The sequence below is a fragment of the Peromyscus maniculatus genome, chromosome 15, assembly GCF_049852395.1.
Source record: "Peromyscus maniculatus bairdii isolate BWxNUB_F1_BW_parent chromosome 15, HU_Pman_BW_mat_3.1, whole genome shotgun sequence".
Taxonomy (NCBI): domain Eukaryota; kingdom Metazoa; phylum Chordata; class Mammalia; order Rodentia; family Cricetidae; genus Peromyscus; species Peromyscus maniculatus.
In genome coordinates, this window is record NC_134866.1 from 50,668,420 (window position 1) to 50,694,258 (window position 25,839).

Genomic DNA, 25,839 nt, shown 5'->3' on the forward strand with positions numbered 1-25,839 from the left:
TATCTATCTATCTATCTATCTATCTATCTACCTACCTACCTACCTACATAGAAATAATATTTGAAAGCCTTTTTGAAAAAGCCATGTATTTATTTGAGAGAGAGCAGGGGAAGTATATGGGAGGGGTTGGAGGGAAGAAAGGGATGGGGGAAATTCTGTAATTATATTTTAATTAAAAAAAATTTTTTTAAAGTTAGCTTAGCAATTTAGGAACTAAAACCCAAACTAAGAAACTTCAGGACAGACTTGGAGCAAAAGTGAATCCATGGCCTGCAGGGCTCGGGGACCCCTGTCCCTAGGAGAGGCTTGAGTATGCCCCTGACTCCAAGCTTCCCCTCAGTTCCCTCCTGTTCTCTTGCTGGCCTACTTATTTGCACACACACAGCTTCTTCTAAGTCTGCACATCTCTTTGGTCCTGGATTTGCCCCTTTAAGGCAAAACTAGGTTTGGGCACAGCACACTATCAGACGGCTATCTGTACACACATGGAGAAGTTTGGGTGTTAGGGCCTAAGGTCTGCAAGGCTTGATATGGACAGGTCTGAATACAATCTCTAACTACAAACTAAATGTGCCCGATCATGGAAGACTACACAGCCTCACGCTTCCTGCATGCAATACAGTCTGCTGCCTTAGCACAAATAACAAAACACTAGTCAGAAATCCAAGTCTCTGCTCCTAGCAGGTCTTATGTTAGAGATTAACTCCCAACACCTGAAAGTAAGCTAACTTTGACAATTCACAAGTTTTCTGAAGTATTAAAATATATGCAGTCAAGTGCATTATAAAATTATAAAGTGGCAACACCTGATTAAAAAAAGAAATGAAGCCATCCTGGGAGAATAAAGTCCAAAGCAGACCTAACTATGAACAAACATTCAAAAACATGTCTACTTATTTTAGTATGAATAAGACTGTACTTAATAACCAGGGGGAGGATTTGTCTCTTAACTGCAGTTGATCAATTTCTTTAATTAGTCACTGAAAATCTTACCAGAAAAAAATTCACAAATGGCTAATGAGGGTGGTGAAAGATCTGAGGGAAGTTTGGGCGTATGAAATTCTATTAAATTCCATTAATAAATTAATTTCTTAGTCGTGATAATGATAGAATACAGACATTTAGAAGCCAATTTCAAAATCAGCACAAAATATATATGAAGAATTTAGATGTGTATCTAATCAAAACTTCTGCTTTTGCTCTAAATGCGAAATCCAGAATACAAATGTACAAAGTGACATGATGACGTCACTTCTGGTTCCTATTTCTAAGGTAGGGGGCTTTGCTACTTCACTTGAGCAAATACAAACATATTATTCTCACTAAGAAAACTCTAAAGTAAATTAACTGTACCACATGAAAAATAAAATCTATAATCCTTCCTGGACTAACAGTTTATGGTTTTCTTTTTCAACACCCAAATAACCTGTTCAAATGTACCTTTTCCTCTTTTTCTTCAATTTAATTCTCTCCTTGCTTTTTTCTTTTTTCTTCTCCTCTTCTTCATTTATTCCTGTAAGGGAGAAGGTGGAGGAAAAAAATCAAGTCATCATGAGTCTACGTACAAATATGCTCCGTGCGTGTGTGTGTGTGTGTCTGTGTGTGTGTACGAGCATGCGTGTCTGCCTGCATGTGCATGTGTGGGCACGTGTATTTTAGTTTATACTTAGCAAGATGAAGTCAACAGACACAGGAGTAGAAAGTAAACACAGGCAAGGGCCTGCAAGATGACTTTTCTTTCATAGATGGTAATTACAATATAATGGCGGTATCTCCAATTAGGAAACCCAGAGATCACATTAGCTCATAAATTATGTCTTAACAAATTTAAGAATGAAATCATATCAGGCATCTTGCTGATCACAATGATATGAAATTAGAAATTAGTATCAAGAGGAAGATGGAAAACATCTTGTTGTGTGTAATCAAACAACACACCTTGACCCAACTTAAGAAGAGTCAAAGAGGAAAGGGAGAAAGGAGCACGCGGGTTACTGTAGGGGATGGAGAGGAGAGAAAACAGAGCACACGGGCTTCCGTAGGGGGATGGAGAGGAAAGAAGAGGGAAAACCGGGCACACGGGCTTCCATAGGGGGATGGAGAGGAAAGAACAGGGAAAACAGGGCACACGGGCTTCCGCAGGGGATGGAGAGGAAAGAACAGGGAAAACAGGGCACACGGGCTTCCGCAGGGGATGGAGAGGAAAGAACAGGGAAAACAGGGCACACGGGCTTCCGCAGGGATGGAGAGGGAAGAAGAGGGAAAACAGGGCACACGGGCTTCCGCAGGGATGGAGAGGGAAGAAGAGGGAAAACAGGGCACACGGGCTTCCGCAGGGGATGGAGAGGGAAGAAGAGGGAAAACAGGGGTCCGTAGGGGATGGAGAGGAGAGAACAGGGTATTAGGTATCCGCACCAACAAGAACAGGAGGCTGCCCCGCTGGGCTCCTCGTGTTTAATTGCTTCTCTTACCTCAAGTGGGAATAATACAAATATTACTGTTTAAAGCTCTCCGAAAAGCTACACCACAATGAGTTTACTTCTGTATCGTATCTACATAGAGGATGTGAAATTTACAAACCTACAACATCGTGTTTATCCCATTACAACAACAAGGCTTTTATACACACGATGTTGCATGATGACTTGCCTCCTGATCACTAACCTCATGCCACGACTTCCGTCAAAGCCATGTCCTTAGCTATGCTGCAGCCCTTGCATGCAACAAGAAAGACGACCTGGTGACGAGCACAGTCACATAAGCGAGACACGACCCAGGGGAGAACGGGGAGCCCACTGCTTACGTTTCTCCTGCAGAGCCTGCAGTTTATTCAGCTCCTCGTTTTCTTCATCGCTGTCCTCACTACTTGTACTGCTGACATCCAACACGATGTCCCTTTTGGGGTCGACCCGGAGAAAGTTGCGGCACTCAAAGGTCAGATGACCAGCTAGATAGAGAAAACAAACCCAAGAAGGATCAAACTACACCTGCACCGAGATCTCCGCTTTGGTGCTTTCATAGGAGGCAACAGAGTACTAGTTTAATCACAACACAAAAGCCTAAACTTTTATTCTGTTGCTGAAGTTTAGTATTCTCTATGTTTTTTGCTTGAATATAGTATTCCAACAGAACTTTTCCCATCTTCAATGGAACTTTTTTTTTGAGACAGGGTTTCTCCATGTAGTTTTGGTGCCTGTCCTGGAACTTGCTCTGTAGACCAGGCTGGCCTTGAACTCACAGAGATCCACTTAGCTCTGCTTCCCAAGTGCTGGGATTAAAGGCGTGCGCCACCACCGCTTGGCCTTCAATGGAACTTCTAATTCAAGAAACATTGTGGGGGCACTTGTCATGCATTTCCGAACACTGAATCAGCACAGGGTTATTTTACATGATTTACATTAGGTGACTAAAAACGCACTCTCATACATGAAACTTTATGTTTTATTCCCTCACTCTAGCCTTCCCTCCTCTGCTTGACTACTAACTCATGAGGTTCTATCTTTCATCTAATTAAAGTGGTCATAATGCATAAGCAGCAACAAAACTAAAAATACTTCTCTAAAGGATTCAAAATACGAAATATTTAAATTCTGATATCATTTTGCCTAAAATTCTCCCAGTAAGAAGACTTCAGTAATTGTTCACTGTGATGGTCATCACTAACTTGATCCTGACCTAGGATCACCTGAAGACAAGCCTCTAGCTGTCTCTGGGGACTTAGATTAGGTTAGTGGAAGTGGGAAGACTCACCCTCCACATGGGCTGGGGCCTGGACTGAATAAAAAGGACAAAGTGGGGCCGACAAGTTGGTTCAGCGGGTAAGAGCACTTGCCACTGAGCCCGAGGACCTAAATTCCATCTCTAGGAACCACGCAGTGGAAGGAGAGAACACACTCCACAGTTTCCCTCTGATGTCCACATGTTGCTATGACACATAAGTCACCACACACACAGGCACCCCCCCCCCCCCCCCCCCAGAGAGACAGACGGGGGTGTGTGTGTAAGGGAGGGAGAGTGCTTTAAGGATCCTATCATCTTTCTCAAATTCTGCCTTAGTCCCATGCCAATCCCATTCTACCTTCTAAAGTGATTACGGTGCTGGGATTACAGGCGTGGGTCACTATACCTGGAGTTTATATGATGCCAGGGACTGGACTCACAACTTAGTGAATGCCAGGCAAATACTCTACTAACTGAGCTATATCATCAACCTCTACAACATCAATTTTGAACAATAGTTTCACGGCACTGGAAAAATGGTAACTGCCTCAGTGTAAGCTATACAGCTCAAGGTTTGGTTGCCAAGTCTGCATGGTTCTTTCCTTGTAATTGCTGTTTTATAGGCACTCAAACAGACCATGAGCCTTCTTGCTAATACCGCTAGATGGTTATGTAGATGTAACCAATCGTATTATTAAAATAAGAAACACAGAGCCAAGGTAAAAGAGAAAAGCCGAGAGGTCAGAGCTCAGAGATAAAATCTTACCTCCTGCAGTGCTCCTAGCTTCCCCGAGAGAGGGGGAGGTACTTCCTGTGTCTCTGTTTAAATAATCTTTCTGTTCTGCCTTCTCATTGGTTGTAAACCCAACCACATGACTGCCTCATCACTGCCTGTAAGTACCGCCCTCCAGGTCTTAAAGGCGTATGTCTCCAATACTGGCTGTATCCCTGAACACACAGAAATCTACCTAGCTCTTCTAACCACCACGCTCTCACTATGGCTCTAATAGCTCTGACCCCAGGGCAACTTTATTTATTAACATAAAATTAAAATAACATTTCAGTACAAATAAAATATCACCACATTTCCCCTTTTCTATTTTAATAAAAAGAAAAAAGGCAAAAGGTTATAACTAACAAAAGAAAAACTATATACAAAAGTACAATAACTATATACAATATATACAAGTAACAAATACCTAAACGATGTCTAGTCCATTTGTATTTGACAAGTCAAAGAAAATAATTCCCTTATCTATCCTATTTTAGTAAGTCCAAAATGTATCTAATTCACTTTCTATCCTAATTAATCTTCAACTATAACTAACTAATCTTCAACTCCCTCAGAGACCCAAGAAGGAAATAATATTAGCTAACAAAAATAAAAACAGGAAGTGCACAAAAGCAACTTCCAAAAATTTTGTGAGTTGACAGAAACAGCCAGCTGCCTGGACAGTCACCTGAGGTTTCTCCACAGTGTTGGGGCATCATCTTCAGCCTATAGGCTTAGCGTATCTGACAGACTCATTTGTGAAGTAGGTTGTACACAAGGTCAACAGTTCAACCTCACACTGGGTGAGAGCGGTCCATGTACCAGAAACACCTGAATTCCACTAGTGTCATGTCATGATTCAGGATTTTAAATTCTGGAAATTGTTGATGGTTTTTGAATTCAGCTGTCCATTCTTCTTGGCTGTGTATATATGGCTTCATCTAAGCATGCCCTTCTCCACATCCCTCTATTAAATGCCAGTCTACTATTGAGAGGCGTGAGCTTTCAGTTGCTGTTCCATTGCACAACAGAAGCCATCGGCCCACTGCCTGTTCAGCTGCCTTCAAAGAAAAGGGCACTGTACCTTTTCCAGATTGTGAAGGCCACTTCAGGGATGGTGCCATATTGTCCTGGCCTCAGAAGATGCCTTCTGATAAAGCCATAACCATACTTGTTTTGGCAGGAATCGGTAGTCCTTTGTTTCGTGTTCTGTCTGTCCATTTTGTCCTGTTGATTTGAGGATACTTTGTTGTCCAGTGGCTAACTTTTGCCACAATGAAAATTAACTCCATATGCAGTTTCTTCAATGCCCATATTTTCTCTGAAGTAGATTGGTACTGCCAGGAGCTGACATGTCTCAAAAAAGAAAAATTTCTAAGTTATTAAAATATTTTAAATGCCATATTCGTTAGATCTCTGAAGGGTTTGAAGATGACCTGTCTAAAATATATCTGCTCAATTTTTAAAACATATCTAATATGACTACAATTTCTATTGTAATGTCTAACTACTAACTTTCATTTCTTTATATCCTAATAGTTGGTAATAATGTAAAGTATTTAAAACTAGTAATTGTCTTTTTCTTTTCTTTCTTTTTTTTTTTTTTTTTTTTTTTTTAAACAAGAACCTTAAATCTAATCTCCTTTGCTTAGCCTTTTTCCTAACCCTTGACAACAACTTGTAACCAACCCCCCTAAACAATTGAAAATTATCCCAGACCCAAAACCCATTAAAAGAACCAAAAAACCACCCGCCCCACACCACTTCTTTGGCAATGTGGGTGTCATATTCTTAAAATTGCTTCCTGCTGGGTATGGGTGAAGTTATCTTTATCCTGAAAGAAAAATTTAGGTTAATTGTCAAATTCTAGGAAAGGTAACTATATCCTTCATTATTATCCAGTCTGTGTATAAAGCCAAAGTTCAGGGTTTATCTCAAGTCCTTATTCAAGTAGTCTTTGAGACTGGATCATCTCAGCTAGTCATCTCAAAATTGTTCTGAGCACCTTGTAGTTCAAAGCTGATCTGTAGATGATGTTTGTCAGCTTAGTGATATTATTATTGTCCACGTGGAATTGTTGTTGTTGTTGTTGTTGTGGGGCCCCATCTTCTTTCCGGAGACTTCAGTTGATGTTAGGCCTGGCCGTGATTTCCTGCAGAAAACTGATAAGAGACTCGAACACAAAGACATATATATGCAGCTAACTGAAGCCTTTTTTCTAGAATTAGTTAGTACTCTATATGACCATTCATATCTTAACAAAGTTTAAAATGTATATATATATTAATCTTGTAAATTTTGATATAAAATTTATACTTTAAGAAAAGTTTAAAGAATCAGAATAGAATCAAAGAGTTGAGATTAGTAATAGAATAGTCCCTTAATTAATTTGGCTTTTGTCCTGTCCCATAGCAGAAAATGGCTCTTTTATTCTGTCATGATACAGGGAGTTTGTATTTTCATTTTAACAACATGCTTGAGTTTAAAGAAGGAGAGAGCCATTCTCCAACTCCAAAGTCAGCTTTAAATTTTAATTGAACTGGGACTATTAGAAAACCAATAGTGTTAAATCTTTAGAGAAAAGCAGAAACAAACATTTAAGAAGACATAAAATTTTTTAGATAATATATACCCATATGCCATATACTCCCATATACTCTGTTTCCTGGGATAGATGATTTGTCCCTTTTCTTCAGTTGTCTCATTTGTCTTGTGTGCTTCAGATTCCTTAACCTTCATTCTCCTAAAAGACAAAAACAAAAACCTTCCCCCAAGACTAATTTTGGGGATGTTCCTTTTTGGCAAGTTATTATCTGATTAAATGAAAAGACATGTGTTACAGGTACAAGTTAGTTTAAATTGGATGTTCATGCTGGTTGATGAACTATCACCTCCTCTAATTAAGAGGTTTCTCTTGTTCAAATCGAACCTTTATCAATTTTGATGGTACCCACAGCTTATCTTCTCCTATAGAAACAAAAGCAAAACCTCGTCCCCAACGTAATACATACCCTGGCTTCCATTCTGAGGTCAGCACATCCTTAAAGTATATAGGCTGATTTAATTCTGTAGTTTTTTCTATTACCCAATGTCTCTCTGCAGCTGTTGTTCCTTTCTCATTGGCATTCAGAAAATTCAAAGTTAATAGAGCATTATGCAGTCTATTTCTGGGGGTTTTTGTTACTCCTTTCTGTTTATTTAGCATATCCTTTAGAGTTCTGTTTGACCTTTCTATAACTGCTTGACCTGTAGGATTATGTGGTATACCTGTAATATGCTTTATATTGTAATAAGCAAAAAACTGTTTCATTTTAACAGAGACATATGATGGAGCATTGTCAGTTTTGATTTGTGCAGGTATACCCATAATGGCCATAACTTCTAGCAAATGAGTGATTACAGAATCAGCTTTTTCAGAACTCAAAGCAGTTGCCCATTGAAATCCTGAATAAGTATCGATAGTGTGGTATACATATTTCAGTTTTCCAAATTCTGCAAAGTGAAACACGTCCATCTGCCAGATTTCATTCCTCTGAGTACCCTTTGGGTTACATCCTGCTGGTAATGGTGTTTGATTATAGAAGGAACAAGTAGGACATTTCTTTACTATTTCTTTGGCTTGTTGCCAGGTTATGGAAAAATCCTTTTTTAAACCTTTACTATTGACATGATGTTTTTTATGAAATTCTGAGGCCTCCAGCACATTTCCTATCAATAATTTATCAATCTCATCATTGCCTTGTGCTAGAGGGCCTGGCAGACCAGTATGAGATCGGATGTGAGTTATATATAAAGGATGACTCCTTTTCCTGATTGTATCTTGTAATTGAATAAATAGTGAAGTTAATTCTGAAGCATCAGGGATAAATTCTGCAGTCTCAATATGTAATACCACTCTTTCAGCATACTGAGAGTCAGTTACTATGTTGAGAGGTTCTGAAAAATCCATTAATACCAACAGAATAGCATACAATTCTGATTTTTGCACTGAATTATAAGGACTTTGTACCACTTTACTTAAATTTTCTGATTTGTAACCTGCCTTTCCTTGTTTGTTGGCATCTGTATAAAATGTACGAACTCCAGATATGGGTTTTTGCCGTACAATTCGAGGCAAGATCCAATCAGCTCTCTTTATAAAATCAATTCTGTTGCTTTTGGGATATTTGCTGTTAATTTCTCCCAAAAAATTACTGCAAGCTCTTTGCCAAGGTTCACTTTCTGTCCATAATTTTTCAATGTCCTCCTTAGTTAAAGGTACGACAATTTCTGCTGGGTCTATTCCTGCTAATTGACGAAGTCTCAATTTTCCTTTCCAAATCAAGTCAGAGATTTTTTCCCCATAAGTTTTTAATTTTTTATTTGGTTTATTTGGTAAAAATATCCATTCCAATATAATATCTTCCCTCTGCATTAATATTCCAGTAGGGGAATGCCTAGAGGGTAAAATAACCAAAATGCAATCCAGCTTTGGATCAATACGATCCACGTGCCCTTCATGTACTTTCTTTTCTACCAAGGCCAATTCTTTCTCAGCTTCAGGTGACAATTCTCTTGGACTATTTAAGTCCTTGTCACCTTCTAAGGTTTTGAACAAATTAGTCAGTTCATCATTTTTTACCCCAACAATAGTTCGTAGATGAGAAATATCTCCAAATAATCTTTGAAAGTCATTAAGAGTCTGTAGTCTATCTCTCCTAATTTGCACCTTTTGGGGTCTAATTTTTTGTAGCTCTATTTTATATCCTAAATAATTAATAGAATCTCCTCTTTGTGTTTTTTCAGGAGCAATTTGTAATCCCCAGCAAGGCAAAATTTTCTTTACTTCTTCAAACATTCTTTCTAAAGTATCTGCATTTGAGTCAGCTAGTAAAATATCATCCATATAATGATAAATTATAGATTTAGGAAATTTTTTACGTATCACTTCCAATGGCTGTTGTACAAAATATTGGCACAGAGTTGGGCTATTTAACATTCCCTGTGGGAGGACCCTCCATTGAAATCTTTTAACCGGTTGAGAATTATTATAAGTAGGCACTGTGAAAGCAAATCTTTCTTTGTCCTTTTCTTGTAAGGGTATTGAAAAGAAACAGTCTTTTAAATCAATAACTATGAGAGGCCATCCTTTTGGTAACAGAGTAGGCAAAGGAATTCCAGATTGTAGAGAGCCCATCGGCTGAATTACTTTGTTAATTGCTCTAAGGTCTGTTACCATTCTCCATTTACCAGATTTCTTTTTAATAACAAATACAGGAGAATTCCAAGGGCTGGTTGACTGTTCAATATGCTGAGCATTTAACTGTTCTTCTACCAGCTCTTCTAAAGCCTGGAGTTTCTCTGTTGTTAAAGGCCATTGCTGAACCCATACAGGCTTGTCTGTTAACCATTTTAAAGGTAGAGCTGTTGGTATTTTTGGAAGATTATCAGTTGTTGTGCCCTGTTCCTGTATAATATGGATGGCTGGTGACCACTCAAAATAATGCCTTCTAATATTTCTCTCAGAAACATGTGCTAGTTTATGATTTGTTTCTGAGATTGGAGGGATTTTAATCTGAGTATTCCATTGTTGCAACAAGTCTCGACCCCACAGGTTCATAGCTATGTTAGCGACATATGGTTTTAATTTTCCTCTCTGTCCTTCTGGACCTATACATTCCAGCCATCTTGCACTCTGTTTCACTCCAGATAATGTCCCAATTCCTAACAGTTGAACGTTTACCTCCTGAAGAGGCCAAGCTGGATGCCAAAATTCTGGTGCAATTATGGTAATGTCCGCACCTGTGTCTACCAGACCAGACAACAAAACACCATTTATTTTTATCGTTAATTTTGGTCTCTGTTCATTAATAGAAGTTTGCCAAAAAATTTTCTTTATGTTTTCTCCTGAATTTTCTATTCTCTCTTTTTCATCATCCTGACCAGCCTGATTTATTCCAATAGTCATTTGGTTATTTAATCGCTCAGAGCAGGGATTTCCTCTACAGCTGCAGGAAAGGTTTGAACTGGTTTTGCTATGGGGGCCTGCATGAGGCCCCTCCGGGAGTTTCCCGAAAACTGAGGCAAAGGATTACCCTGTCTGTCCTTTGTTGATCTACATTCGTTGGTCCAGTGTTTTCCCTTACCACACCTTCTGCATACTCCAGAAGGAAGGGGCATTCTGTTGCCATTGTTCCTTGAAGAAACATTGCTTCTAGGATTGACCTGTTTACAGTCCCTTTTAAAATGTCCTTGCTTTCCACACCCAAAACATCTAACACTCCTCAAACCTTTTGAAATTACTTCTCCTACCCACGTATCATGCTCATCAACCTCAACATTAATTGTTTCTCTAATCCAATCTTCCAAAGGTGCAGATCTTGCCCTTAACGGCCTGATTATTCTTTTGCATGCTGCATTCGCATTCTCAAATGCCAAAGCTTCAATTATTGCCTTACTAGCTTCTGATCCTGAGACCATTCTGTTTACTGCTGAAGCCAGTCTTTCTAAAAAATCTGTGAAAGATTCTTTAGGGCCTTGCATAACCTTTGTGAATGACTCATGTTTTTTTCCTGGTTCATCAACTCTGTCCCATGCATTCAAGGCTGCCATTCGACATAAAATTACGGTTTGAACATCATATAAACATTGTGTTTGTATTGAAGCATATTGGCCTTCTCCAATAAGCTGATCCTGACAAACTTGTATTCCTTTATCCCTCCATTGTGTTTCTACGTTTCTAGCTTCCTCCTTAAACCAAGTCAGAAATTGAATTCTCTGGCTGGGTTCCAGAACAGCTTGTGCAAGGTCCCGCCAGTCCTGTGGTATAATCCTATTATATGTTGACCAAGAGTTTAACATTTGCTTTACATATGGGGAATGCATGCCATAAGATACTATTGCCTCCTTAAACCTTTTAAAATCCATCAGTTCAATTGGAGCCCAGATATTTTGTGTAGCCATTTGATCAGGCATCTGCTGTACGGTTACAGGATAAATTAAGGATGATTGTGTGAAAACAGGCTTTCTTTCTGTAACCTTATGATCCAAACTTGAACCAACTTCACTGTTAAAATTAACAGGTTTTTCTAAAGCTCTTATCCTGGCACTTAAATCGACTATCTTTTTAAATAGTAAAATGAGAATAAGCATGGTGATTAACTGCATAATTCCCATAATACTAATCTTTTCATATAGTTGTTCCATTGTCAGACTGCCTAAAATTTCAAACAAAACCCAATTTTCTTCCAATGTACACAGGAAACCCATTTTTTTAAATGTGGAAAAAAATTGTCTTTTAAATAGTTTCCTTTATGACTTACCCAATCTGCGTAGAACAGTAGAAATCCGAGCGAATTTCAAAACAGCCACCTAGAGTCCTAGGTGTGAATCCAGAGAGAGAGAGAGAGAGAGAGAGAGAGAGAGAGAGAGAGAGAGAGAGACAGAAACAGAGAGACAGAGAGAAAGCAAGAGAGAAAGCAAAAGCGAAAGTGAAAGTGAAAGTGAAAGTGAAAGCGAAGGGGTAGCCGGCTAAAGCTTAAAGCCAGCCACTTGTTCCCTCTGAGCCGAGTCAAGGCTTGGCTTTACAGCCAGGGGCCCTGTTTAGCAGGGCAGGCCTGAGCTGTTTGTAGCACTGGCTTTAAGCAAGCAGCTCACAGTCCGGCCTGAGCCCAAGCAGACCTGGGCTGGGGCTAGGGAGCCGGCTGCTCCGGCTAGGGAGCTGGCCCCAAGCAGTTTTTAATGGATTCTTGTCACGTTGGGCGCCAGATGTAGATGTAACCAATCGTATTATTAAAATAAGAAACACAGAGCCAAGGTAAAAGAGAAAAGCCGAGAGGTCAGAGCTCAGAGATAAAATCTTACCTCCTGCAGTGCTCCTAGCTTCCCCGAGAGAGGGGGAGGTACTTCCTGTGTCTCTGTTTAAATAATCTTTCTGTTCTGCCTTCTCATTGGTTGTAAACCCAACCACATGACTGCCTCATCACTGCCTGTAAGTACCGCCCTCCAGGTCTTAAAGGCGTATGTCTCCAATACTGGCTGTATCCCTGAACACACAGAAATCTACCTAGCTCTTCTAACCACCACGCTCTCACTATGGCTCTAATAGCTCTGACCCCAGGGCAACTTTATTTATTAACATAAAATTAAAATAACATTTCAGTACAAATAAAATATCACCACACGGTTAAGTGAAAATTTCCTAATTCTCGCTTGACAGTTAGGGTAGGGATCCTGGCTTTATGCGAGGGCCTCCACTCTAGCCATCTGCCACCATCAGAGCTCCAAAGCTCCACTGCACACAGTTCTGAAGGCCGCTCAGTGTGTGTGTGTGACTGACTCACTGTGTGTTCAGTATGCACTCCTGCTTCACTTAAGACCCTTTTTACCCCGGCACTGGGTAGGCTGCACTTCCTTCTGGGAGCTCGGCTTCTTGGTCTGGCTCCGCTCTTCTAGCAATATTTCCCTCCAGCGCTCTGCACCTGGCACAGGAAAGCGGGCTTTCCACTGCAGGCCAGCTGGCCATCGCGACCAGAATGCCTCATGCAAGACCCAAAGGCCAGGCACTGCAATGAACATGTAAGGGACACACACTGTTTCTGCTTCCCTTTAAGTGACACGACCATTACTTATGAAACTACAAACAGAGTCTGGGTTGTGTCTGTTCCGATTGTTGTTCTTACTGGGTGTAAGTGAAAGAGGCTTAGGACATCACTGTCTTCCTAGCTATTTATTCCCTCACAGTTTCTTTTCTAAATATACTCTAGGAAGATGAAGGGTAAAGAATTATTAGAATGTGAGGGGCTGGGGAGTTGACTCAGTGAACGAAGTGCTTGCCATCCCAGTGTGAGTCTGGGTCCCTACAGCCCTATAAAAACGGTCAGGCGGGCATGGTGGCCACCTGCAGTCCCAGCACCTGGGAGGCAGAGGCGTGATCCATGGGGCAGGGCAGCTCATCAAGCTCTGGGTTTAGTGAAGACCACGTTCAGGATGACACACCCCAAATGTAGGTTGTCCCTTCCCATGGGGTAGAGGCCCAGATGGAATAAAAGGGGAAAGGGATGTCAGCAGCACAGGACTTCTCTGCTTCCTGTCAGCAGTGAGGTGAATCACACCCCACCTGCCATCATGTTCTCAGAAACAACAGAGCAGACCATGATAGCTAGGGACCCAGGAAAGCTCAAGCTAAAGGAAGTAATCCCTCCCATTCTGTTGCTACGTCAGGCATTCTGTCAGAGTGACCAGAAAAGAAAAATGCCATGGCTAGCTGAATTCTGTCAAGAGTGCCCACCACTCAAGGGGAGAACAGTCTGCTGGAGCAAGTGTCTTCCTACACCTTAAATAATAGCACAGACCTCGCATCACATCACACGCCAAACCACACTCAAAGAGGATCAACAGACACAAAATACAAGGCCTCAAGCCACCAAACCTTTAGAAGAAAGCACAAGGGTAAATCTTGGCCGTTTGGGATTTGCCAATAGATTCTTAGATGTGACACCAAAAGCACAGAGCATTGTAGCTAGAGTTTTCCTGCCTTGCCCACAGTCAGGACAAATCTCTGTCACCCGCCAGTCCCACAACTGCTCAGACCCAACCAAGTAAACACAGAGACTTATATTGCTTACAAACTGTATGGCCGTGGCAGGCTTCTTGCTAACTGTTCTTATAGCTTAAATTAATCCATTTCCATAAATCTATACCTTGCCACACATGGCTCGTGGCTTACCGGCATCTTCACATGCTGCTTGTCCTGGCGGTGGCTGGCAGTGACTCTCTCTGCCTTCCTGTTCTTTTATTCCTCCTCTCTGTTAGTCCTGCCTATACTTCCTGCCTAGCCATGGGCTAATCAGTGTTTTATTTATTGACCAATCAGAGCAACACATTTTTCATACAGAACATCCCACAGCAGAGCATCAAAAGAAAAAGAAATTCATCAAATTTAATTTTATCAATCTAAAGAGCCTTTTGCAAAGAATGTTATCAGGAAAGGGAAACATAAGAGAACTGGAAAAATACTTATAAAAAATCATGTTTGGTAGAGTTTGACATCTGCTCAATGCATGTAAGAAACAACTAAAACTCAGTGAAAGCATGACCTAGTCTAAAAAAAAATGGCAAGACAAACAAATATCTCCAGAATAGAAATGCAAATGGCCCAAACTATATGAGCAGTGGTTCCAAATTATTAGAGAAAAGCAAATCAAAACGAGAATGGAGTACAACTACCTTCACACCTGTTAGGATGCTCTGGACTGTACTCACAACACTTCCCACAGCAAAAATGTAACTTTCTTTCCAAACCAACAACTAGTTCTTCACTCTCTGGGTACTAACTGGGTATCATACAATTAAATCCATTCCTGAATTGTATTTATTCTTATGGGGGAGCATACACCTGTGCCAAGGGGTGCATATGGAGGTCAGAGGGCAACTCTGCAGAGTTTATATGCATTATAGGGACAGGCAGACCGGCAGGCTCATGTGGCGAGCATGCCAACCACCGAGACATCTTGCTGGCCCAGTTCAATTCATCCTGGACACTTTCTAGGCTTAGTGCAGCCCCACAGATTAAGGGTTCAGTTTCACAAGGTTCTCCAACTTCAGATGTCAATCACAAACCTAGGCCACTCACATGGACTGGCCGGCTCTAAAGTCACAGAATTCCCCGAAGCTCCTCGAATCTGGTGGTTCACTATAATGGTTCACTGAGTCAAGGGAAGCAGATGACTTACCATTCACATTTATTATGACATCCACAGCTCACAAGCAGCTAAATGGAAGAGATGCACAGGGAAAATCTGGATGTGTCTGGGGGGGGGGCAGCCCTCTCTGGGTGTGCCATCCCCCCAGTACCTCAGTATATTTACCAACCCCAAAGTTCTCAGAACTCTGAAGTATAAAAGTGTCTATGGAGTTCCATCAGACATGAATGGTTAATTAAATCACTGGCCACTGGTGACTGAAGCCACCCTCTATGAATTCTCTCTCCCTTCCCTGGAGGGCTGGTTTCAGCCTTCTAAACATCTGTGTGGTTCTCTGGCAATCAGTGTCCACATTGAATGCACTAAGAGTCATAAGAAGAAACTCATGATTGGCTGAAAAGTACTTGTTATAGATAACAAGAGATACTCCTATCAGCTCTTTCACTTGGGAAATCCAAGGATTTTTTTTTTTTTTTTTTTACCAGATCTATATCTGGAACTTGAGACAGTCATCAAACCAAATATATACTTCTTAGTATCACCCAAGTGTATACATTGTATCAAACAGGAACAATAATAAATGCTGGGGAGGATGTGGAAACAAGGGAAGCCTTATGTATTCCTAGTAGGAATACAAAGGATAGCTAGGGTGGAAAAATTAGGTGGCTTCTCAAAAAAGTCCAGGTGACAATTCAATAATGCCACTCCTAAGAATATTCCTACAGGAATGAAAATCAGGGATCTATCAACGATCACTATAGCATTATTTGTAATCCTAACAGGTGAAGACAATCAAGTATCTATCCACAGGTGAATGGATAAAGAAAGTGTAGTATATCCATGCAATGCAACAACATTCTACCATAAGAAACAATGTCAACATGTGTGTACAGTACAAGGCAGGGTAACTTTGAAACATTATGCTAAGTAAGACGCAAAGGACAGTGTATGGTTCCTCCAATAAGAACTATGTAGAGTACCAGAAATTACCAAGAGCTAAGAAAAGGAGGGTACACAGAATTTCTACTTCACGGCTAGAGTTTCTATTCGAGGTTACCAAAATGATTTGGAATAGAAAGTGGGGAGGGCTGTTCAGAACTATGAAGGTCATTAATGCTCAGAATGGTTTATGGAAGAATGGTTAAAATTTACATCTGGTACATTTGCCACCACGGGAAGTAAGAAAAACAAAAAAAACCCCGCGCAGCAGAGCTCTGACAACCCAGAGCTCAAATTCCACTTTCCCATCTTGTAATGGAAGAGCCTCAGTTTTCTAATATGCAACAGTCACGCATTGAGGACCAACTATGGACAGCCAGAGACCTAGAGTCGTTACTTACACAAGCTCACTTAATATTCACAGCAACCTCTACGAGGTTAGGGACTATAATTAACTCATTTTGCAGACAGAAAACCAACACAGAACGGTTAAGCCGTGTGCCACTGTCGCACATCTAGTACGTGCTGAGGTGTTTACCTGAAACATCTGTTGTCAGAACCGCCAGAAGCGAATGTCCATGAAAATGAAGACCAGAAACCTTCTTCACAGTTATCTAATTGTGGTCTGTGATATTTATTTGTAAGTTGTTTTTTTTTTAAATAACAAAGTTTATAAATCAATGTCTTGGTCTTCATGGAAATCTTTGTTAAATCAGTTATACTTGTTAGAAATAACACTTCAATGAAGCGGAATATTCTAAGAGCCAGTGTAGTCAGCACAGATGTCAAACAACTTTAGAGACAGCAAGTGCTGCCAGGAATAACTATTGGGAAGGCCTGTGGAGCTGCTGGATTTTCCTCCAGGAATGCTGATTACAGAATCAAATCATATGACACTGTATGTAATTACATAGGCTTGGGTGTACCTTCTAATTCTATTATATTAATCACATTGGAAACATTGTTGAAATCAAGATTTTTTTTTTTTCACATGAGGAGAAATTCTGGGAATCAAACCCTTATACAAAGGGATAAGTTCAGAAAGCATTCAAAAATTGCTTTTTAATGCCTTTACTCTTCATCTGGTATCCAGAAACAAAGCAATGCATAGGTGCATATAAAGTATATACAAACATACATACATATATATATATACACATGTTTAAATTTTTTTTAAAGATTTACTTACTTAATTTTACATGTATGTTTTTTTTTTTTTTTTTTTTTTTTTTTGCCTGCATGTATGTATGTGTATCGTGTGCATGCCTGGTGCCTGTGGAGGCCAGAAAAGGATGTTAGATCTTTGGGACTGCAGTTTCAGATGGTTATGAGTTATCACATGGGTGCTGGGAATCAAACCCTGGTCCTTTACTGGAGCAATAAGTGCTCTACACTGCCTAGATCTCCAGCATCTCTCCAGCATCACCTATATTTTAAATACACAGTCTTCTACTTTTATATTTTAAATTATCTTAGTTCTATTTTCTCCAAACTTCTAATCTCCTTCAACCCCTCATATTCATGGCACCTTTGCTAGTTATCACACACTGAGTCAACTCCAAACCCTGGAGGAGCTCAGGGGCCAGCCATAGAGCTGCTGAAGTCAGGATGCCAAGCCAGCCTGCCCGGGAAGCAATGGCCTCAGCACACAAGGTAGACAGGACGTCGTCGCTTTTCAGGTACTTACGGTAGCCACACTTCTTGCAGCCTGCCCGGACATTGTCCTTGTTGCAACCTGAAACACAATTGGAAAACATTTGGGGAAATACAAGTAAGTAAAAATAAAAACTTTACCCTAAGATAAAACTCTAAAGAAAACCTTTTGTTCTAAGAAAAAAAATAACAACAACTAATCTTAGCAACACTACTCAACTTTTTTAACGGTCAACTTACTGAAAGTGAATTTACCCAAATCATTTGGCTAATATTTCAAGAATGTACATTTTTTTCTAATTCAGTATGAACACAGCATTATAGTTGAGAGCTTAAACATTTTAGGGATCCCACATCACTGGGGAAGGAATTCTAGGATACTATAGTTTACTGTAGAAATTTAACTAATTTACTATATATATGGTACACACACACACACACACACACACACACACACACACTAAGATGTAACAAATGTTCTTGTGTTTCAGTAGAAAAAAATAATTCTGCCTTTCTCAAAGAAAATGGTAAAATTTCATAAAATTCACTGTAATTGTTAGGTATCATTAAAAAATAACTTAAGTCAGCACTTGAACCTTGGGAAGTGAAAACAGAGTAGTCACATGTCCAATTCTGATAAAAGCTCACAAGCATTCACAGTAGTCTTTCTGTGAAGTCAGTACGTGCGGATGGTGCTGAAGACATAAACACTACGAATGGAAGAAACTGATTTTTAAACTGTGACAAAATACACACCAAAGAGAGGACTTGAATCCCTTCAAACGTCTGTTTCGGCAGCAAGGAAAACAGCCACAATGACGTACAGCTGTCAGCTACTGTCCTTCTCCAAATGATTTTCACCATCAAGAAGAGCAACTACACCCACTAAACACCTTCATGTTTCCCCCGTCTCAGCTACTCCATCTACTTTCTAACAACATTTGCCTCTCTGGAGAAACCAGACAATCTCTGTCCCTTTTAAAAGCGTGACACAATGTTTTCACGAATCATCCATATTATAGCGTGCACCAGAATTGTAATATTTTTTGTGGCTGAATATTCCACTGAACATTAAAATATCTTTAACCTCTGACAGCGGATTTTGGGAAGCAATGGAAGGCCCAGTGGAACATTTTTCCCTTTCTCTGAGGAGGGGGGTCTGCTTTCTAAATCCTTCAAATGAAGTTACCATCCCAATGTGAGAGACTATTGTAAAATGTAGAGAGCAGGTAGAAAACATTAGTAATTATAAATGAAAATGATTCTTAAACCAATTCTTCAACATGATAAGCTTGAAACACTAGTTATTTCCCCCACTCCTAATTTGGAGGAAAAAGTTACACTGATTGAGCTGTTCTTGTAAACAGGGTCCTACAATGTGCATTTAAATAACAAGCACTGCTCTGCTGCCACTGACATCTTTAGAGAGCATCCCAGTGGAATGCACCTTGCATCCAGGTGATGGGAGCAGGAGAATGCTGCATCCCGCTGCTGACATCTGAGCCTCCCATGAACACAGCACAGCTGTAAACATCTCCCCACTAGCCTCTCTGAGTGACAGCTCTATCATGTGACGTCACTCATCACACCCTCCTCCTCCACCTTCCTAAGAACCATTAGTTGCAGTTCTTTTTTTTTTTTTTTTGTGGTTTTTCGAGACAGGGTTTCTCTGTGTAGCTTTGCGCCTTTTCCTGGAACTCACTTGGTAGCCCAGGCTGGCCTCGAACTCACAAAGATCCGCCTGCCTCTGCCTCCCGAGTGCTGGGATTAAAGGCATGCGCCACCACCGCCCGGCAGTTGCAGTTCTTCTGAAGCCTACTTTCACCTCAAACTCTAGAGAGTGTCACTATTTTTTTTTTTTACAGCATTTACATGTTTAAATCAGAAAAGGTGCCACTGCTGAAGTTTCTGAGCACTGTGCACCTGCACCGATTCCTTCCCCTTTAGACTCGTGTCTCCACTTTGTCCTGTAAGAACCCATATGCCACAGTTAGTAGCATCCACTGTGGAATAAGGCTGGATTAATATAATCTAAGGTTTCTCCATTATGAAAATAATTGCATGTTGACAAAAAAGCTCAGAGAATATGGGTCAGTGTTAAGTTTGTTTCCATAGAAACCACAGATGTTGAGAAAGACTGAATAACTGCTTCATGCACAGACTAACAGTAACAGGCAGGTGTGAAGTCACCTCTGCCTGTGCTAGAACTGAACTCACTTATAGCAAAAGACACTGATGTGAACTCATTCTTCAAGTGCTTCATGTTTCTAGAATGAACAGAATGTGAAACTTTTCTCAGGCTATCTTCTTTAACCAAGACGAAACTTTCTATGACAGAGAAATAACCAGATCTTCTTACAAGCTCCTTCCTCACTAGCCTTTGTCTAAATTCAGATCCCAGCTTCATTTGGGACCATTTGCGACCAGACTGCCTGGCCAGTGAAAAGCTTCTACGTGGGCCTTCGAGACCAAGGCAAATGACACCAGACCTGGGAAAAGTGATGGAATCACAGTTCACCCTGTTGTCAAGACCTAGCTTCTAGCTCAGTATCTGTAATCTCAACATCTGGAGGCTGATGCAGGAAGATGCTGAGTTCAAGCCTAGTTGGGCTACTTAGTGAGTGTGAGGCCAGTTTGGCCTATTTGGGGGGAAAAAGTCCATTTTCCAAAGCACTTACGGCAGTGGCACAGTGCTTGGTTTGGTGTGCTTCGCCTTTTCTGGTTTCTGAGCATGGCAGGAAGGGTTTTCTTAGATTTAATAAACTCCTTGGCAACTTTTCTTTCCAACTTAACCTTAGTTTTCTGTTGTTCAGCAAGAACTCTGGCTGGTACGTGGAGAGGTCCCTTCCCAGCGCAGAGATCCCCTCTCCCAGTTATTTGCGGCTCCTGGATGTTGTTCTTGGTTTACTCACACTAAATTGGCTTAGGCAGTGATGCCTCCTGCCCTCTTCATGTTATCCATGGTAATCGGGACCTCCAATCTAAAGGTCACCATAGAAGTGCATAACAGGGCCAGGGTGTGTGTGTGTGTGTGTGTGTGTGTGTGTGTGTGTGTGTGTGTGTGTGTTGCAGGGGAGGGGACATTGAGGGCTGCATGTCCAGGTGTGTGTGTGTGTGTGTGTGTGTGTGTGTGTGTGTGTGTGTGTGTGTATGTGTCATGGGGGGGGGGGGCCGTGGCGGCACTGACGGCTGCATTCCAGTGGTGAAAACCTCCAGGAGTAGACTCAGAACACACTTGAAAGGTTGTGAAACAACATTTGTAACTTGCAGGAGGGACAGACTCCCCACTGTGGAAAATCAACACATCCTGAGGAGAAGACCAACGGCCACTGGGGAAAAAAATGGAGAGGGGCAACCAGTGGACCAGAAAGTACACGGAAAAGAAATAGGAATAACCTAAATGTGGACAAGACGCTCTCTGTCCTCTGTATGTGAAATGCCCATTAAAAATGGTAGCAGGGCTGGATGGCGGCGCACGCCTTTAATCCCAGCACTCGGGAGGCAGAGCCAGGCGGATCTCTGTGAGTTCGAGGCCAGCTTGTGCTACCAAGTGAGTTCCAGGAAAGGCGCAAAGCTACACAGAGAAACCCTGTCTCAAAAAAACAAACAAACAAACAAACAAACAAAAAAAGGTAGCAGGACTCCATTTTCACTTCTCAAAGGAGCTCAGGTAGAAACACCCAAGGGGAGCTTTGAGTGCGGCACACTCTGGAAGGGTCAGTGGGGTGGAACTCAGCACTGCACAGAGCCTACCACAAGGCCTTCATCCAACACCCCCTATCTGAGAACGCATACAGTTCACTTGCATAAATGCAAACCAGCTATGATCAAGTTCATCACGGCAACACTGTTTGTAACTCTGAGAATAGAAGGAGTTTAAATATAAGGAGTATACTGCATAAGTTATGGTATGAGGGGATGGGGCCAGTGTTTAAAGAAATGTAACAATCTTTAACACATACAGGAAGAGGAAAGAAAGCTATACTATTGGTATCACAGAACTGTTTGTGATATTGCTGATATATAAGAAGGAAATTGAATTTTACTTGTTATCTATTCCTTTCCTTCTACAGCAGTGGTTCTCAACGTGTGGGTCAAGAACTCTCATGACCCTTTCACAGGGGTCACCTAAGACCACTGGAAAACATATTTATATTACGGTTCATAACAGTAGCAAAATTAGAGTTATGAAGTATCAACGAAGATAATTTTACGTGTGGGGTCAGCACAACACGAGGAACTGTAGATTAAAGGGCTGCAGCGTTAGGAAGGTTGAGAACCACTATCTATAACACCCACACAAATTCTTTGGGCCGCACATTTTTTTTTTTTATCTGCAGGTCTTTTAATATATGTAAGTTATATTTTATTTTATTTTTTTTGGTTTTTCGAGACAGGGTTTCTCTGTGTAGCTTTGCGCCTTTCCTGGGACTCACTTGGTAGGGCAGGCTGGCCTCGAACTCACAGAGATCCGCCTGGCTCTGCCTCCCGAGTGCTGGGATTAAAGGCGTGCACCACCACCGTCCGCCGTAAGTTATATTTTAGTAAAGCAGTTGGCACAGAAGGGAAACTAACAAAAAGCAACAGTAGGAAGCAAGAGCGAGAAAAGGATACCAGAGGAATGAAGCGGAGGCCGAAGATCAGGAGCTGCTGGGGTTACATAGTGGAGACAATGTTTCAAAAATTGAAACAAAGCCGGGCGGTGGTGGCGCACGCCTTTAATCCCAGCACTCGGGAGATAGAGCCAGGCGGATCTCTGTGAGTTCGAGGCCAGCCTGGGCTACCAAGTGAGTTCCAGGAAAGGCGCAAAGCTACGCAGAGAAACCCTGTCTCGAAAAACCAAAAAAAAAAAAAAAAAAAAAAAAAAGAAACAAAAACAGCTAAAAAAAATTGAAACAAAAACAGCTAAAGAAAGGGAGGGAAAACAAGTGAGGAGATTCTCTTGGCGAAAAGATCAGATCTGACATAAACGCAGTTACTTGGAAGGTATATTGCCTATGATTCCCCAAGCCGAAGATTAACTTTGAGCGATGCTCTGTAGACCTAGCTGGCCTGGAAATTACTATGTAGGCCAGTGTGATTTCAAAGTCATGGCGCTGTTCCTGCCTCTAGCTCCCCAGTGCTGTGGCTCCAGGCCGGTACACCACGCTAGGCTCAAAGTCAACACTCAGCCATTGAAAACTGGAACTGTCAGGTCCCAACTACACAAGAAGGCCATCTAGGCTCAGCACAGGCTGGACATTCGGCATCCCTCAGAAACTTTGTTTCTGCTCGCCAGGAAAAGCCGTTACTTTCTCATCCCCTCCTATCCGCCCCTCCCCCGCAATCTCCAGCAAAGGGCCGCTGGTTCTCTACTAACTCTAACAAGCCTTGATCAGATCAGGGCCCCCTCCCTCACTAGTTCCCAGGCTGTTCCGGCTAACCTGCCCTCCTCCCCCGCAACATAACCCCGTATAACAGGCAGGACTCTCCAATCATTTTTGCTATCTTCTCTGTTCCCATATATGAGGCAACTGCCAATCTGCTTCTCTTTTCTCTCTGCTCCTCTCTCTGTTCCTGAGATGTAGCCATGGCAGACTCTCCTAGATGCCTCTGGCTATTCTCCCTCTCCTATCTACAACAAAAACTTCCCCCCTTAATCATGGAGCAGGCATTTAGGCAGTTTCTTTACTGAGTCCCTCTTATACAGCAATGAGTAGGACTTAGCTCCCTACTTTTATTATCGGCCTTGTACTTTCAAAACATAATCATTTAATGCCAAAAGTAAGCAGTTAAAGCAATTAAGCTTTCTCTGTATCACTTAGCAACTGCATCACCTCTACCACAGGGCGCCATCTTTTCACTTTTAATTTGATTAGATTCAGTAACAGTGGGTTGGATTTCTTCTGTTTTGTAACAAATTTTCCATCTGATCATCTTATTATCATTTAAGTTAATATACTGTGGGGCTCTTTCTATAGAATATAAATTTATTGTGTGTGTGTGTGTGTGTGTGTGTGTGTGTGTGTGTGTGTATTTAACCTCAAATAGTAGGGATATTAAATATAGGAATGCTAATGTCTGTACAATATATAATTTTGTCCTGTGAAAGCTGAATGCAAAAATAAAACAAGTGTTTAAACCTTTCCACTGGTTTATACTAATAGTTGTAGATATACCCTCCTTTGGGATCTCACATGGATAATGAAACTAAAATAGAAAAAAAATAACAGAAATAGAAATGTCTCATGAATTTAAACAGTAGGCTAAATTAATTTCTTGATGGAATTCTTTGAAAGAGCAGATGTCTTATTGTTTATGTCTCTTAATCATTTGATCTCTAAAAGAGGGATGAAAGTAACCCATCCCCTTAAACTACTGATACAAAAATAGCTAACTTGAATGCATAAAAACTCTTCCTTCTATTTGCTTCACAAAATAATCTATGACGGAAAAGCTAAGCTGGGTATGTGCCACTCGCTAGCAACCGCAGAGGCTGCTTCGTGATAGTTGCCTTTAACTTGAGGCCAGCCTGCTGTATCGTGAGTTTCAGGCAGATCTGAGGTACACTTAGCAAGAAGGTATAGGGACAGTTAGAGAAATCACCAAAGTCTCCTTTAAAAATATGTTCCAACTGTCTCCAACTAAGAGAACAACAGCCTGTGGCCCTTCCCGACCCTACGATCCCTAACTTCTCTCTTCACTCTGCCCAAATCAGTGAGATCTTAACAGGGGAGCCCAGGTACCCATAAGTCCTGGGTACATAACCAAAAACTATTGTCACGGGACAACAGTTTAATCTGTTGTCTAATGAAACAATCAAGCCTGCCAGCACTGTATTGTGCTTGTCATAAGTGAGCTATAAATCCTGTAAATGGGTGTGTAACTCCGAACTGGCATTAGAAAAGTCATCAAAATGAATAAAGTCCCTCACTACAAAAAGCTACATCATACTAGGTTATCTAGGGTAGTGTACTCATAGCTGTAACTATGTAAGCATGACTGACTGTGCTGGGCAATGTGTAAAACAGCACATACTTTTGCTAATAAGCATAAAAAGTGGCAGGCAAGACTGTCAGCTGAAAACCTGAGGCAGGTATGAATATATAATGAAGGGATAACGGGTAACAAAGCCACACAGCACAGAAAAACACGTGAGAGGTCAGGAAAGAGCCAAGTCAGGTTTTTGCATCATCGAAGAATACATAAGAAGGCCAGAAAAGGTAGAAAAGAATTGGTCATGCTCAGGCTATACATTTCATTCTTGTAGAGAAGGAAGCCTTAATATTTTAGAAGCTGAAGAAATTCAAAACACTGTCCCCTTAGTTATAGAGACAATAAAAAAGCCTATGAGAGGTTAAGTGGCTTAAAGAAAATTACAAAATCCACAGGTGACTGTCTGCCTCCCAGGAATGATAGAATCAGACATGAATTTATGACCATTATTTCAGCAGCCATGTTAGAGAGAGAGAGAGAAGTACCTATAGAATGGCTGAGGAATGAAGGAAACAGGCTGTAGTGTGATTTCACTTTTCCCTTATTATGTAGATGCTTCAGCAATATGCTGACCAGATGTGAGACTGAAATGTTAATGTAGCATTGTCATCCTCTACCCTGGGGACAGACTTCCCTGAGAGACCTAAAAGGGTTAGCTTTTGTGCCATCCATACCACTAACACACATTGCCACTTGTGCCTGGTCCACTCTTGGTGGAGAACAGTGACTCACGGATACCATTTCAACAAATGAGCTAATCTGAACAACTGTGAATGAGCAAAGAAATGTTCCAAAAAAAGTAAACTTCGCTGAATCCTATGTTCAGTGCTACTTGTCAAATAACCAAGTGTCTAAGATTTTTCTAAGGTCTTCAGTATCTCATTGTTACCTACATAATGGCGTAAGCTAGCATACAATGCCGAGGAACAGCCGTAGAGGCACGTGACCAGGGAAACAGACAAGGCTGGTGGTTTGTGAAAAGCAGCCTCATTACTCTATAGTTATACCTTATAATAACCAGCAGCAGAATCACCCCAAGCCGAATCCATCACACCTAAAATAAAGGAGCATGACACAATACTTGTCCCCCTTGATGAT

The 25,839-nt window shown here is 41.1% G+C and overlaps 1 protein-coding gene across 2 annotated transcripts in view; it reads right to left on the reverse strand.

Moving 5' to 3' along the window:
- The window catches only part of Srek1ip1 (SREK1 interacting protein 1), a 31,986-nt gene that overhangs the window by 3,456 nt on the left and 2,691 nt on the right, over positions 1 to 25,839 (reverse strand). Inside the window, exons 1-3 of one of the 2 annotated variants that reach the window (XR_013044768.1) lie at positions 6,498 to 15,140; positions 2,804 to 2,947; positions 1,441 to 1,513 (exon numbers count right to left, since the gene is read on the reverse strand). Coding sequence is in view for 1 of the 2 variants with exons in the window: in XM_006982702.4 (XP_006982764.1) it covers positions 1,441 to 1,513; positions 2,804 to 2,947; positions 17,801 to 17,848 (265 nt within the window). In the remaining variant the exon portion in view is untranslated. Of the gene's footprint in view, positions 1 to 1,440; positions 1,514 to 2,803; positions 2,948 to 6,497; positions 15,141 to 17,800; positions 17,849 to 25,839 lie in introns of those variants that run through there. The other variant, XM_006982702.4, reaches the window with a different exon arrangement.